At 46.7% G+C, this 17,139-nt stretch overlaps 2 protein-coding genes across 2 annotated transcripts in view; one reads left to right on the top strand and one right to left on the bottom strand.

Moving 5' to 3' along the window:
- The window catches only part of cldn2 (claudin 2), a gene marked incomplete at its 3' end in the record, with an annotated part of 6,436 nt that extends 2,173 nt beyond the window's left edge, over nt 1–4,263 (top strand). Inside the window, exon 3 of the mRNA XM_079283023.1 lies at nt 3,425–4,263. Within this exon, the coding sequence (XP_079139149.1) occupies nt 3,433–4,263 (831 nt within the window). The 5' untranslated portion in view covers nt 3,425–3,432. The remainder of the gene's footprint in view (nt 1–3,424) is intronic.
- A 1,292-nt stretch (nt 4,264–5,555) lies between these two features.
- rbm41 (RNA binding motif protein 41) lies at nt 5,556–15,145 on the bottom strand (the record flags this gene model as incomplete). Its single annotated transcript, XM_079283288.1, has 8 exons — nt 15,131–15,145; nt 13,766–13,882; nt 12,834–13,029; nt 12,350–12,557; nt 8,733–9,223; nt 7,877–8,024; nt 7,459–7,741; nt 5,556–5,619 (listed from the first exon to the last, which is right to left on the bottom strand). The coding sequence occupies exons 1-8, from the start codon at nt 15,136–15,138 to the stop codon at nt 5,556–5,558; spliced, it is 1,515 nt and encodes a 504-aa protein (XP_079139414.1). The 5' UTR covers nt 15,139–15,145.
- Between the last annotated feature and the right edge of the window lie 1,994 nt (nt 15,146–17,139).

Below are 17,139 nucleotides of genomic sequence, written 5' to 3'. Positions count from 1 at the left end.
TTGGATACAAAAATTGTTGTTTCATGTTGTTGACACATTAGAGTGAACGAGGGGACTTTGGATCTCTCTGTTTCCCTCCATAACTCAGCAAATACTGTCAACAGCTGAAAATAAATCACTTTACTTCATGTTTTTACTAATAAACGTATAAATGAGTGTGTGAGTGATGTGTGAACTAACCCCTCTGTGTGAACCTTCAGCACACAGAGAGGAATGAACGAGTGAAGTTTGGTGAATGTAAGAACTGCTGAAGTGGAGATTTATCATCAGAGTCTGAGAACAAACTCATTGAGAGGAAACGTCCTTTAAAGAGACGTTTAGTTCCATTACAGACATTTAGACTCTACAGGTGAATATTCACCACTTCATCACTCACATTAAGAGACTCTACAGGTGAATATTCACCACTTCATCACTCACATTAAGAGACTCTACAGGTGAATATTCACCACTTCATCACTCACATTCAGAGACTCTACAGGTGAATATTCACCACTTCATCACTCACATTAAGAAGACTCTACAGGTGAATATTCACCACTTCATCACTCACATTAAGAAGACTCTACAGGTGAATATTCACCACTTCATCACTCACATTAAGATACTCTTCAGGTGAATATTCACCACTTCATCACTCACATTAAGAATACTCTACAGGTGAATATTCACCACTTCATCACTCACATTAAGAAGACTCTACAGGTGAATATTCACCACTTCATCACTCACATTAAGAAGACTCTACAGGTGAATATTCACCACTTCATCACTCACATTAAGATACGCTTCAGGTGAATATTCACCACTTCGTCACTCACATTAAGAAGACTCTACAGGTGAATATTCACCACTTCATCACTCACATTAAGAATACTCTACAGGTGAATATTCACCACTTCATCACTCACATTCAGAGACTCTACAGGTGAATATTCACCACTTCATCACTCACATTAAGAGACTCTACAGGTGAATATTCACCACTTCATCACTCACATTTAGAGACTCTACAGGTGAATATTCACCACTTCATCACTCACATTAAGAAGACTACAGGTGAATATTCACCACTTCATCACTCACATTCAGAGACTCTACAGGTGAATATTCACCACTTCATCGCTCACATTAAGAAGACTCTACAGGTGAATATTCACCACTTCATCACTCACATTAAGAGACTCTACAGGTGAATATTCACCACTTCATCACTCACATTAGGAGACTCTACAGGTGAATATTCACCACTTCATCACTCACATTAAGAGACTCTACAGGTGAATATTCACCACTTCATCACTCACATTAAGAAGACTCTACAGGTGAATATTCACCACTTCATCACTCACATTAAGAAGACTCTACAGGTGAATATTCACCACTTCATCACTCACATTAAGAGACTCTACAGGTGAATATTCACCACTTCATCACTCACATTAAGAGACTCTACAGGTGAATATTCACCACTTCATCACTCACATTCAGAGACTCTACAGGTGAATATTCACCACTTCATCACTCACATTAAGAGACTCTACAGGTGAATATTCACCACTTCATCACTCACATTTAGAGACTATACAGGTGAATATTCACCACTTCATCACTCACATTAAGAAGACTACAGGTGAATATTCACCACTTCATCACTCACATTCAGAGACTCTACAGGTGAATATTCACCACTTCATCACTCACATTAAGAGACTCTACAGGTGAATATTCACCACTTCATCACTCACATTAAGAGACTCTACAGGTGAATATTCACCACTTCATCACTCACATTAAGAGACTCTACAGGTGAATATTCACCACATCATCACTCACATTTAGAGACTATACAGGTGAATATTCACCACTTCATCACTCACATTAAGAAGACTACAGGTGAATATTCACCACTTCATCACTCACATTCAGAGACTCTACAGGTGAATATTCACCACTTCATCGCTCACATTAAGAAGACTCTACAGGTGAATATTCACCACTTCATCACTCACATTAAGAGACTCTACAGGTGAATATTCACCACTTCATCACTCACATTAGGAGACTCTACAGGTGAATATTCACCACTTCATCACTCACATTAAGAGACTCTACAGGTGAATATTCACCACTTCATCACTCACATTAAGAAGACTCTACAGGTGAATATTCACCACTTCATCACTCATATTAAGAGACTCTACAGGTGAATATTCACCACTTCATCTTCACCACCTCGCCTTAACACAGTTATACTGTTATAAACATGCATAGTCAGCATTTAAATGTCTAATCAGCAGTTAAGTTTAAATCAACATGACAACCAGAGTTTCAAAAGAGAATCATCGGCTGCAGCTAAACTGGTATAAACTGTGTATAATTTGGGTATTAATCTGTAAAATACTACAACAAACACAAACGACACATAAGAACAGACCTGTGAGTTTAGACGTATTGCAGTCGCATCAGTTTGATTGATCTCAACGTGAACGCGCTCAGTCGACGTCTGGACTTTGCCACGTAGATCAACACAGTTTTCCAGACACGGTGAAGCCGCCTGAACGCCACACATCACAGACTGTAATTATGAGCAGACGAGTAAAGACCTCACACGTCAGCCTCAGAGGTGTAAATAATAATTTTGTGATGAGAGACAGCAATGATTTCTGACAGCTGCAATATCTCCGGCTCAGTGCAAACAATTACAAAACCATCAACAGACCAGCGGGGAAACAGCTGGAAGACACATTATTCTGCAGTTACACTGAAATAAATGTTCATATCAACACCAACACATCTCATCATCTTATTAAACACCTGCTCGTACATATTATGCTGTTTGCATGTGATTACACGTGTTAACAAACGTACCAAAAGTATGTTTGTTAACACGATCAAGATAACTAACTTATATATTATATTTATCTGATCAGCTACAAGTCGGACGGAGATGTTTCTGTTCATAAAATAAAGTATGGAGGACGATCACATATTATCAAAATAAAAATAATCCAAGATCTCATGAATAAAATGGTAAAAAACATATTGAGATGGAAAATTAAAAAACGGAAAATGTTTGTTGGCGAGCGAACTAGCTTTTATCCCGTAAACACATATCTACCGTGAAAGATCGACTTGAAGTTAGCGTTTTAGGCTGCTTGTCATTTATCGCAGCAAAAATGAATTTGCCTGTGAGTCTCTTAATGTGAGCGATGACGTGGTGAATTCGACAAGTTAGCGCGCTCACAAAACACAAAACTGTCGTTTGTTCGGGTTAGCGCACAGCAAGCTACGGCTAATGACCGTCTTCTAAGAAGCTTACATTCAGAGAGGAATTAAAATGTCTCGACTTGACGGAGAAAACACCGTCATATTCATACAGCCAGTGACATTGATTTTTGGGGGCGGGGCTTCTCCATCACAGTTGCCGCCATGGCGTCCGCGGCTCTGGAGCTGATGGGCTTCTTCCTGGGCCTGCTGGGAATGCTGGGCACGATGGTGGCCACCGTGCTCCCGTACTGGCAGATCTCCGCCCACATCGGCTCCAACATCGTCACGGCGGTGGCCAACATGAGGGGCCTGTGGATGGAGTGCGTCTACCAGAGCACGGGGGCCTTCCAGTGCGAGACCTACAACTCCATGCTGGCCCTGTCCTCCGACCTGCAGGCCTCTCGGGCGCTCATGGTCATCTCCCTCGTGCTGTCTATAGTCGCCATCGCCATGGCGGCCCTCGGGATGCAGTGCACGCTCTGCTTGGAGGGCGGCGGCGCGGTAAAGAGCCGCGTGGCCGGCGCCAGCGGGGTGTTGTTCCTCACCGCGGGCTTCTTGTCGCTCATCCCGGTGTCGTGGACCACGCACGAGGTGGTCGACACCTTCTACCGACCCAACGTGCCGTCCAGCATGAAGTTTGAGCTCGGCGAGTGTCTGTACGTGGGTCTGGCCTCGGCGCTCATCTCCATGCTGGGCGGGGGGATGCTGTGCGTGTCGTGCTGCGAGGCGCGGGACGGCGGCGGCCGCGGCAGACGGCACGCCGGAGGATACCCGTACCCGGCGGGAGTCGTCGGCGCGCCGGGCGCAGGCGCACGGACGACCTCGCAGACCTACCGCAACCCCGTCCTGCAGGTAGGGGGCGCCAACGCGGCCAGCAGGGGGCAGACGCTGGTCCGCAGTACCAGTCACAGCTCCCAGTCCTCCGCACACGGAGTCCAGGGGGGGGCCAAGAAGCCCGCCGCGGCAGGATATGACATCACAGGATACGTCTGAGGTTACCGTCACTCCATCACACCTTTAAACGCCTGACGACTTACATGTATTCAATCAAACGGGACAAATTAAACACGTACAAATCACTCGACTTATCACTGTGTCCTTTTTAACCCTTGAGCCTCACTCGGAAACAGTTATATCTTTTTACTTTTATTTTGTTTTGATCATTTTAAATGCATATGGTAGTTTTTTATGTGTCGCCAAAATACAGACAATGTCCCGATTGAAAATCTAGAATCTGATTTCACTTGGTTTGCCCAACGGTTCCTGGTTTCCTGCACAAAAAGATAATTTAAAGAAAATGCATCAAAATCAATGTTGTTGCTAATCATTGACACATTGTGAATAATAATAAATCATCAAGTTTTGTGTCTTTTTTATTCAAACAGTGGAATTTTGTAAACAGTGTCATCTTTCTAAAGGGTTACAATTCTGAAAATGTAAGAATATTTGGCAGTTATGATCACGATGGAAAGATTGAACTCAGTGGAAGTGGAAAGTAATATTAAAATATGAAACCTTTGTGAGGCACAACGGTGAAGCTTCTTCTCAAGTTTTGTTGAATTCAGTGAAATGACCCGGACCTGTCTGTCTTGACCCGGACCCGTCTGTCTTGACCCGGACCCGTCTGTCTTGACCCGGACCTGTCTGTCTTGACCCGGACCTTCCCGATGACTTGTGAAACGTTGACTCGTCCTCACCTCTGCTCTATTCTACATATTTCTCAGACAGACAGTACAATAGAAATGTAACCAAATCTAAACGTAGTTTTCTTCCTGATCACAATTCAGAAACAAACTTTTTCAATATGTTTTCATACTCATGAATATTGTGCCTTATCATCACTATTATAGCGTGAACATTTGGGTTGACATACAGTTTGATATATTCAGGCTGAAATATGATTCATGTTTGCTGAGTGTGCAGGTTTTTATCAGCAGTGGGGAGTACTGGTACAGCACATGCACATTCTGCATTCACACTGAAACACAACATTTCTATAAATACAGATGTTGTTAAGATGTATAAAACATCTGTATTGTATAAAACGATGAAACAACAACTTTAAAGTAGAAACAGACGATAACTGGCACACGAAGGCTCGTTCATTGGTTGGTGTTTTCACAGGACAGAACGGGGAAAAGATCACAACCCTGAACTGAAGGCAAACAGAAGATGGACACAAACACACTTAAACAAACAAAGACACCAGTTCAGTCCGATCAATACGCAGTTTCAGTTTGACTTGCGGGTGAGTCGTGAGACCAAAACGAACATGTGGACTGGGGTCAGTTTACAGTCACCGAACTGGGTGACTCTGTATTAAAGTTCTCGTAAAGTTCAGTGACGGATCTAAAACCGGAGAGGTGCATGATGGGGGAGCAGAGTCACACACCAGTGAAGACCCCGAGTCCTGGTGCCAGGAACTGAACTGGTTCAACCAACACACATTTGACCGATAGAACACCAGAGATAAGTGGACAAGTAACACACACATACACATACACACACACACACACACACACACACACACACACACACACACACACACACACACACACACTCACACACACACACACACACACACACACACACACACACACACACACACACACACACACACACACACACTGAGACTATGGGAAAGACAAACATCCCAGAAACATACAGTAAACGAGCTGATGTAGTCTTTGCTGCAGAGGCCACTTCAGGCAAACTGGTGCAAAAAACGATGAATCGTGCTCATCAAGAAAGAAGTTGTTGCATCAATAAGGTCGCACTTTGCCACTAAAAATGAATATTTCACCAATAAATTAGGAGAAAGTCTTGATTATTTTCTCTCATCCTCATTGTTGAGGCCTGGTTGTGCTAAGACGGTCAACTCAAAATGTTCCAAATATGCTCTGCAATCAAAAAGCTGCAGCCACAATTCAAAACATCTGTCCTCATCACGTTTGTCCAATATTTTAACTTCAATTCCATGAGAATAAAATAGCACGAATAATCATATTCGGCTGTAACAAGTAAGCTGCAACAAAACGAGAACAAAACGTTTCTTCTTATCGTGTCCTCAAGAAAAAGCCTGGTTGTGTCTTAAAAAGCGAAACTGTTTGCTGCTTGAGAAACACGAAGGAGAACTCTGCTCCGCTCAGCGCTGCAGTACAGTACTGATATTAATGTGAGGATACAATGAAATATGAAGAGACGTTAGCGGGATTTTGTGAGTTCTGTTTTAAACTTTATTTAACAGCACACTCACCTGTGATGGCTGAATGGCTCCATCTAGTGTCCAAAGGAAGAATTACATTATTATTATTATTAAATGGTAGATTTCTCACCTAATCTTATTTTATAAATAACAAATATTTAATGATGTCCAATCTGGAGATGAAATATATATTTAATTCCCTGGAAGAAGATGGAGGAAATGTTATCTTTATGTTATTAAAATATACATTTTAATAGTGTGAAACAGCATGTCCCAGTAAGACCATTGGTGCTCATATCAAAACCTTCACTTATTATTTATTCTCTTTAGTTTTGTGTTTTTTTAATGTCATTTGTTTGACAGTTTTTATTGTCATAAATAATGTTTTATCAAAATAAGAAAAGAATAAAAAAGAAAACATTACTGCAACGCTCTCATGACAAACATTTTATTAAAATGCAAAGATGAACAGATTTTATCCAGGAAATATATAAATAAATATCTATAATCACATCCGTGTTGTTCTTTTGTTTTATTTCTTCTCATCCCGCTTCTCTTCCTCCTTCTCCTCCCGCTTCACATCCTCCTTCACATCCTGCTTCACATCCCGCTTCTCCTCCTGCTTCTCCTCCCGCTTCTCCTCCCGCTTCTCCTCCCGCTTCTCCTCCCGCTTCTCCTCCTGCTTCTCCTCCTGCTTCTCCTCCCGCTTCTCCTCCCGCTTCTCCTCCCGCTTCTCCTCCTGCTTCTCCTCCCGCTTCTCATCCCGCTTCTCATCCCGCTTCTCCTCCTGCTTCTCCTCCTGCTTCTCCTCCTGCTTCTCCTCCTGCTTCTCCTCCCGCTTCTCCTCCCGCTTCTCCTCCTGCTTCTCCTCCTGCTTCTCCTCCTGCTTCTCCTCCCGCTTCTCCTCCCGCTTCTCCTCCCGCTTCTCCTCCTGCTTCTCCTCCCGCTTCTCATCCCGCTTCTCCTCCTGCTTCTCCTCCTGCTTCTCCTCCTGCTTCTCCTCCCGCTTCTCCTCCCGCTTCTCCTCCTGCTTCTCCTCCCGCTTCTCCTCCCGCTTCTCCTCCCGCTTCTCCTCCCGCTTCTCCTCCTGCTTCTCATCCCGCTTCTCATCCCGCTTCTCCTCCCGCTTCTCCTCCTGCTTCTCCTCCCGCTTCTCCTCCCGCTTCTCTTCTTCCCGTCGCTCGCGGCCAAACTCCACCACCAAAGGCTTCCCGAGCATCCGGTATCCATGGACCAACTGCAAGGCTCCCTGTGCCGTTTCAGCATCTGCCAAAGAAAACACAAACACACCGGATGATCTAATGTGAGGCAGATGCATGATGGGAAACAGGAAGCCAGCTCTCGGTGGTTTGTTTGTGCATGTGGTTGGTCCGTGTGTCCGTCCCTCAGACTGTTCCTCACCGGGCAGAGTGATGAAGGCCTGACCCCTCATCCTCCCGGTCAGCAGGCGGTAGAGCACCGGCGGCCCGTTCTCCCGCTCAAACCTGGAGAACAGCGCCACCAGCTGGGCCGCTGAGGCCTGTGCACTCAGGTTCTTCACGCACAGAACCTACAGGGAGACGCACGAGAAAAACAAGTTCAGTCCTGATCCTCTATCAGACCTCCATCAGTAAACAGACCATCAGAGAGAAGATGGTCTGTTTCTATAGTTGTTCTTCACGCTGCTGGAGACCCAGGACGTATTGCTGGTCCTGCTAAAGGGAAGCGAGGCACGGGAGAACCAGAACCAGGAGCGGGGACGACTGTCAGACCCTGCTGCAGTAAGATGAGAGGTTTCTAAAGGGAGCTGCAGGTCTTTAGTGGTCCTCATGGAAACACTACCGCTTCCCAAAATACACACAAAATGAAAGTTCCTTGAAGTAACTTTGGAGTTTCAAACTGCTGATGTGTGTGTGTGTGTGCGTGTGTGTGTGTGTGCGCGTGTGTGTGTGAGCACTGCGTCTCTGATGTTATTCATGTGGTGAAAGTCAGTGCATTTTAATTGTTGAATGCTACATTGTGTGACTACATGTGACTGTACATTGTGTGTGTCGTTCATGGAAATACTGTTTGTAGATGAAATGTAGAAGTGGACTTAACATTTAAATATAAACTCTGCTGTTAAATAAACACGTTGAGATTGAAGTGCATCCTCACTTTCATACATTTAAACACTTTTTGAATCTTCGGACTGCTTTTGACCGGGAACTAATATCCCTGTGCATCAGGACCGTCTGGTCCTGATGTAACAAACACTTGTAGATGTTGCTGCTGAGACCTTGGAGGGTTTCCCCGGCTGGTAGTTTCTGAACCTCGGGATGCTCCGGACCCCCTCCTCAGATTCCCGGTCCTTCAGGATGTCTTGGTCTGAGATGGTCTCTACGTCCCCTCTGACAGTCAGCGGTCCCCGTGTCGTCGCCCTGGTCGCTCCACGCAGACTGCCGATTGGCTGGCGTATATTAATGCGGATCGGAGCAGCTGGTGGTGGCGGCGCCGGTCCGTCTTGAGCGAGCTGCTGCTCTGAAATGGACTCTGACGGTACTGACAAGCCTTCACCCTGCACTTCTGGTTGATGGTCAGAGGCTTCATCTGCTTGGTCGTCTGTCTGCGAGCCCTGTGATTGGTCAGATGTGAGTCTGTGTGTAGACAGGTGTGCTGCTCCGGTTGTTTGTGCAGCTGCTTTTCTCTCCTTGTTGAGAACGTCTTTGTAGAGAGAGTCCATCGGATCAGAGGACGACGCCCCCTCCTGGCTCTCCTGGGTATCTTCATCTGTGAGAGAAAATAAAACTACACAGATGAGTTCTCCTGACATGGACTTATGGGACAGAACAGAGGCAGTTTGACTGCACTTCTCTCCTCTGAGCGGTTTGTTTTGAACCGTTTTATTCATCCTCCTCTTTTCACATTTTCCTACTTTACTCATTCTAATTTATTTTGAAAAAATCTTTCCCAGATCACACGATTGATTTGAGACATAGATTAGATCTCAGTTTCTAGGAAGGTAAAATTAGATTGAGTTTCTTAAATCTGTGAAGCGACTGAAATGTGAGATGAAGGGGGCGTTCCCAATCCCGTCTTTTACGACCTAAAATACATTGATGTCAATGTAGACGCACGGAAGGCACGCTCATTAGTGAGAGCGACACCAGTGAGGTGCCCGGGCCTCCAGACACCAGCGAGGTGCCCGGGCCTCCAGACACCAGCGAGGTGCCCGGGCCTCCAGACACCAGCGAGGTGCCCGGGTCTCCAGACACCAGCGAGGTGCCCGGGTCTCCAGACACCAGCGAGGTGCCCGGGTCTCCAGACACCAGCGAGGTGCCCGGGTCTCCAGACACCAGCGAGGTGCCCGGGCCTCCAGACACCAGCGAGGTGCCCGGGTCTCCAGACACCAGCGAGGTGCCCGGGTCTCCAGACACCAGTGAGGTGCCCGGGCCTCCAGACACCAGTGAGGTGCCCGGGCCTCCAGACACCAGTGAGGTGCCCGGGCCTCCCGACACCAGTGAGGTGCCCGGGCCTCCAGACACCAGTGAGGTGCCCGGGTCTCCAGACACCAGTGAGGTGCCCGGGCCTCCAGACACCAGCGAGGTGCCCGGGCCTCCAGACACCAGCGAGGTGCCCGGGCCTCCAGACACCAGCGAGGTGCCCGGGTCTCCAGACACCAGTGAGGTGCCCGGGTCTCCAGACACCAGTGAGGTGCCCGGGCCTCCAGACACCAGCGAGGTGCCCGGGCCTCCAGACACCAGCGAGGTGCCCGGGCCTCCAGACACCAGCGAGGTGCCCGGGTCTCCAGACACCAGTGAGGTGCCCGGGTCTCCAGACACCAGTGAGGTGCCCGGGCCTCCAGACACCAGCGAGGTGCCCGGGCCTCCAGACACCAGCGAGGTGCCCGGGCCTCCAGACACCAGCGAGGTGCCCGGGCCTCCAGACACCAGTGAGGTGCCCGGGTCTCCAGACACCAGTGAGGTGCCCGGGTCTCCAGACACCAGTGAGGTGCCCGGGCCTCCAGACACCAGCGAGGTGCCCGGGCCTCCAGACACCAGCGAGGTGCCCGGGCCTCCAGACACCAGCGAGGTGCCCGGGTCTCCCGACACCAGCGAGGTGCCCGGGTCTCCAGACACCAGTGAGGTGCCCGGGTCTCCAGACACCAGCGAGGTGCCCGGGTCTCCCGACACCAGCGAGGTGCCCGGGTCTCCCGACACCAGCGAGGTGCCCGGGCCTCCAGACACCAGCGAGGTGCCCGGGTCTCCAGACACCAGCGAGGTGCCCGGGTCTCCAGACACCAGCGAGGTGCCCGGGCCTCCAGACACCAGCGAGGTGCCCGGGTCTCCAGACACCAGTGAGGTGCCCGGGTCTCCAGACACCAGTGAGGTGCCCGGGCCTCCAGACACCAGTGAGGTGCCCGGGTCTCCAGACACCAGTGAGGTGCCCGGGTCTCCAGACACCAGTGAGGTGCCCGGGTCTCCAGACACCAGTGAGGTGCCCGGGCCTCCAGACACCAGTGAGGTGCCCGGGCCTCCAGACACCAGTGAGGTGCCCGGGTCTCCAGACACCAGTGAGGTGCCCGGGTCTCCAGACACCAGTGAGGTGCCCGGGCCTCCAGACACCAGTGAGGTGCCCGGGCCTCCAGACACCAGTGAGGTGCCCGGGTCTCCAGACACCAGTGAGGTGCCCGGGTCTCCAGACACCAGTGAGGTGCCCGGGTCTCCAGACACCAGTGAGGTGCCCGGGCCTCCAGACACCAGTGAGGTGCCCGGGTCTCCAGACACCAGCGAGGTGCCCGGGCCTCCAGACACCAGCGAGGTGCCCGGGTCTCCCGACACCAGTGAGGTGCCCGGGTCTCCAGACACCAGCGAGGTGCCCGGGTCTCCAGACACCAGTGAGGTGCCCGGGTCTCCAGACACCAGTGAGGTGCCCGGGTCTCCAGACACCAGTGAGGTGCCCGGGCCTCCAGACACCAGCGAGGTGCCCGGGTCTCCAGACACCAGTGAGGTGCCCGGGTCTCCAGACACCAGTGAGGTGCCCGGGCCTCCAGACACCAGCGAGGTGCCCGGGTCTCCAGACACCAGTGAGGTGCCCGGGCCTCCAGACACCAGCGAGGTGCCCGGGTCTCCAGACACCAGTGAGGTGCCCGGGTCTCCCGACACCAGTGAGGTGCCCGGGTCTCCAGACACCAGCGAGGTGCCCGGGTCTCCCGACACCAGCGAGGTGCCCGGGTCTCCAGACACCAGTGAGGTGCCCGGGCCTCCAGACCGTTCCCGACAGCTCTCAAGCACTCCCAACGGTTTCTAAGAACTCCAAAGGGGCTGAGATAAAAAAATAGTTCAACTTCTGGCAAGTTGCAGCGCATGTCATGTGACGAGGAACAACCAATCACAGCCGGCAGATATCTTTTCTTTCCTCCGTAACTCACAGTAAAGTTCATATTTCAGTGCAGGGCTACCCAGAGCTTTACCATCTGTCCCGAGGACTATTTTAGTCGCTTCACCCTCTCCGTCTAACATCGTCACAACAAAACGGCGTTGAAAGGTCAGACGGACTGTCGCGGACAAATGGAGCAGGAGAGCTGCTGTGAGGGATTGACGGAGCTGGAAATCCATTTATCTTTGTTTGGTTTGGTCAGTGAGGCGACCTGCTGAAGTACCGCAACTTCATCCTCATCGCCCCAAGCACCTCAGAGAAGAGGATGGAAGTGGCTCGACTGGTGTTTTTAGACACAACATGTGAAGAGCCCCTTAATGTGTCTCTGTTTTCTCTTTTATTGTTTGAAGGTGAGATATTTTTGAAGAGTTCTTGGGATGAAGCCATCTCCAGCACTCTCTTTCTGACAGGTCTTTTATCATCTCTGCTTTCGTCATTACAGAAATAGGACACGGTTTAGTGGACGGCCCTCCGTACCTCTGTGGTAAAGCGCGGCGAGGAAGCCCAGGCGGTCCGTTCCCTGGAAAAGCGCTCGTTCGATCTCCATCTCGCGGCGTGACAGCGGCCGGCTGGCGGCGAAGCGCTGCGGGCGAGCCAGGAGCTCCGCCCGGGCTTCAATCTTGTCTCTGATCACCTGCAGGCGCTGCTGCTTCGCACCTGGAGCTGCACGCACACCGGTGTGGGGCTGTGTGGGCACAAAGCCGGGGCTCAGACGGTGTCGTGTGTTGGATAAAGGTTTCTAGACAGCATGATGATGCATTCAAGCTCCATTCAGTGAAAATGAGTATTCGGCGAAGGTAAATTATAATGTTATCGTGATGTGTTCAAATGTAAACTTGTAAAATGTAGTTTCTGGTGAGAAACTTGAATAAATCCAGTTGTTTGAAGGAGCGTTATAAAAGCAGATGTTTTCAGGTCAGGGCTTGAGCGCAGCTCCTCCCGTCCCTCCAGCAGGTTTTACCTTCTCCGCCGGTACGTCCCTGATCTGCCACATCTGGATCTCTGTTTCGGTCAGACCCAGCTCCCGCAAGCTGGCCTGGTCCTTCTCCCCGTCCTGCAGGGCCCGGAACTCGGAGAGGCTTCTCACTCCGGCCGCCTGTTGCCCAAACGGCCGATAGAGCGCCGACGGGGCGAAGCACTGCTTCTTGGCGACACATCTGTAAGACAGAAGTCCCTTCAAAGTTAAGACTTTTTGTGCTCTGCCAAAAGCAGCTGCAGACACTTTTTAAAAGTCCGACAAATCCTAAATGTTGTTCTGCACTCGGGAATCTACAGATAAAAACATGGAGGAGTAAGAATACGCAGCCCCGGGGTTCGTGTGAAAGAAAGTCCTCCAGGCTGCGCTGTGGGACGCATCAAGCATGTGATGGACGCTTTTATCAAAGCACCTCACAGTAACAAGAGGTTTGTATTTCATATAGCAGTGAGAGCTCCGGTGGGAATAAAGCTGCAGGCACTGCGTACTTTCACCACGGAGCTCCGCAGCCTGCTGTTGTCTTTACTGTCACACGGTGAACTCATCTGGTGAGAGGTGAACCAGTATTTACACCGTCAAGATCTGCTATCAACACACATTTCACTGCAGGACGTTCTGCTTGTTCGTAGTCGGGATTCTTTTTCAGAACGTTTCGCTACATTGGTGCCGATGTACAGATAACATGAAGCAAAGGATTGTACTGAGGTACATCTTTATAGCTAACATGTGTCAAAGTTGAGTTTATTTTGCACAGTTAAACAATGAAACAAACATAACAGAGATACATGAATATCACAGTGCAGGAAGAGGCAAAAAGCCAACTGGGCTTATTTGAAGCCTCCACCAACACAATATTAAAATATCACAATAGCCACAAGAGGCTTGGATTAAACGTCACCGCCCTAACGGTTGCTCACCGATCGATGTCGACGCCGGTGTGGAGCTGCTGCAGCAGGAGGCCGTGCAGCTGCCGCTGGCCCTCCGTCTCCTGCTCCTCCAGCAGCGGGCCGTCCTCACAGGACCGCCGGCTCACTCTGAACCAACACGGAGACATCGGGTCAGACTCTCTCAGTGGGAGACAACAGTAGAGGACGAGGACACGTCCACCAAACGTCAAGAGAGGGATTCTGCCCTTTGGTGGACACGTACAGTCCAGGCTTACAGAACCACAACTGACCTGTTACTGAGTCTTAACTCGCAAAAATACAACACTTGAGAGAAAAGATTTCTGTAGAAGTGAATCGCAGTTTAAACACAACTTCTGTCTTGGGATGGACAAAAGAATCACGGCTGCCACTAACGATTCTTTTCATTACCGATTCATCTGCAGACTACTTTCTCGATCAATTCATGAAGTGTTTTGTTTATAAAATAGAGAAATAGTGAAAGAAGCCCCCCCCCCCCCCCCCCCCCGGTGCTGTCTTCAGGTTGATTCTGTTTAACAGTCAAAGACAAAAAGATATTTAGTTTAAAATAAGAAAATCAGCTAAACGTCACATGACACGAGCAGCAACTAATGAATATCAAGATACTAGCTGTCTGACTAATCATTTAATCAATTGTTGATGTGACGTAATAAGATATAAAAGTGTTTAAATCTATTTTCTACACGTTTTAACTCTTTCATATCATTGGGTGTAGTCGGTAGGCAGTAGGCCATTGAAGGCAATGTTTCACATCAATAAGCAGGATTTGAATCTACAAATAATTGACAATTAACAATATACATATCACCTAATTACATGCGACGGAATGGAAAGCTGTATCCATGTCGCCCACCTCTACTTCTGTCTGAGGTGACCGAGTTATAGATGACGTTAACATGTCCTGGTTCGGACCGCGCGAGCTGTTCTCGTCCTGGTTCGGACCACTGTGTGGTCTGTTTTCTAGAGGCTGCCATCGAGGGGTCGGTCATATTAATGTACACATATCAAGAAAACGTTACTCGTGTCTTTGCACGTACTCTGTATGTGTTGACTGCCTCAGTGGAGGTTTACAAACACCACCAGAGAGAAGAGGTGGCTGACGTACTTCTGTCAACGTTCTGCGTTCAAATGATCTGTGATTTCCTTAATTTGTGTGATAAATTGAGACCAACGGGGGCAAACTGGACAAAGATAGCATGCAGAGGTGAGATATATAACGTTATATAAGCAGTACATGTTGCTAACTGGTAACATTATGCCTCGAACCGAACAATTTCGATTAAAAATGCCCAAATTATATTACATATATATTACATTTGCTGGAATATGAGGTTGCTAACTGACGGGTTTGTTTACCTTCGCATGCTTCCGCGTTTTATGCTTCCACTTCTGGACTTCCGGCATGTGGCATCATGGGAAATGTAGTAACATCCTCCCACAGGAACAATAACGAACTATAAGACATGTTTCATGGTTACACTTGAGGAATATAATGCCACAGTTTATATCATGAGGCGTTTTGGGGTTTATATATATATATATATATATATATATATATATATATATAAATGTATATATATATATATATATATATATACATTTATATATATATATATATATATATATATATATACATGTGTATATATATATACATATATATGTATATATATATATATATACATATATATATATATGTATATATATATATATATATGCATATATATATACATATATATATATATATATATATATATATATATGTATATATATATATATATACATATATATATATATATATATATATACATATATATATATATATATATATGTATATATATATATATATATATATATATATACATATATATATATATATATATATATATATATACATATATATATATATATATATATGTATATATATATATATATACATATATATATATGTATATATATATATATATATAAGCATGTGTATTGTAGTTAGTGCAGAAACTAAAATATGGTAACCAGATTGTGTGATGTTTCTTCCAGGTGTTTGGCTAAATGTTGCTCTCTCTGTCACATCACACTGTGCTGCATGGATTATTCCAGTGGAGCTGGTTGAACATGTTCTCTGTAGGGCTGAGCAACATCCAATCAATTTCAGCAAACATCCCAGAATGATTTAATGCAAAAACATTAAGGTATCAAACACGTATTGCTACTTTACAGTGAAATATTTAACCTTTATTCCAACATGAAAAAAGCAGAAAATAACACTTTGATAAACAGTTCAGGACATCTTATCTCCCTCAAAGAGAATTCAGTATAATATAATAATATATATAATAATATTCACTATAATATAAAACACACACACACACACACACACATATTAATTATATATTTATAACTATATATCATGTCTCAGCAGGGGCTTCATGTCTCTCACTCCCTAACTGTCCGTGCTGGATCTGTCCCCGTTGTTTTAAAACGCTAAATAAGTTATTAGCATGACGTCATCCACATGGATAAGAGGATTTTCCAACTAGTAATTTCCAACTTCCGGTTCAAGCTTCCGATCGCTTCCGGTTCAACCGGAATCGAGGAATTTCCAAGGCCAAATCCCAATGTCCCCCCTAAACCCTCAGACCCTGAACCCTCAAGGACTGACTGACGTCACCTGGTAAGTGGTTGAGTGAGAGGCTGTGAGGGCTTGAGATGGTGTAAATAGGAACGGGACGGCACTTTGCTGCAACATATTACCATGAAAACGACAAAAAAATAAGCTGTATAATTGTGTGTATTGGGATTTTGCCCAAGTCTCTTAATTGTCATTTCGTCATTTCCACGCCCCCTCATTGTTCATCTGTCCTGTGATTGGACGCTGCAGCCGATCGGACTGATGAGATGTTGTTCAACATGTAAACAGTGAAGACGGATCACAGATTAAATTCTAGTTTATATTTGATTCGTTTTATGATTCAACATCTGATTGAAATACATTTTCATTGTAGACTGAACAACAAAAGGACCACAAACAACTTTCTTAATTTATTAGAAAGATTTGTGTTTTCATGATCTGATGTTTCCCTCAATAACTTTTCATTCAGTCACGTGAGGCTGTTCATTCCTGATTGTCGGGTTTGATGAGTTTTATCAATAGAAACAATAATCATATTCTGGGTTATTTAATATCAACGTCACAATCTGAATTTCTAAACGTACAGACGCAAATAATTCATGAATAAGCCGATCGCATTCCGCCGGTTGAAATGGATCCTGAGTTTATAAACAGAACACAGGACACAGTTTGTTAACAGACTACAGAGAGACACCTCTACAGTGGTGATTACTGAGTCTTTATTAGTTATTAGTATTAT

This window comes from Melanostigma gelatinosum, assembly GCF_949748355.1.
Source record: "Melanostigma gelatinosum genome assembly, chromosome: 14".
In the NCBI taxonomy this organism is placed as follows: Eukaryota; Metazoa; Chordata; class Actinopteri; order Perciformes; family Zoarcidae; genus Melanostigma; species Melanostigma gelatinosum.
The sequence above is the reverse complement of the archived record's forward strand: the minus strand, read 5'-3'. Positions and strand labels throughout refer to the sequence as shown.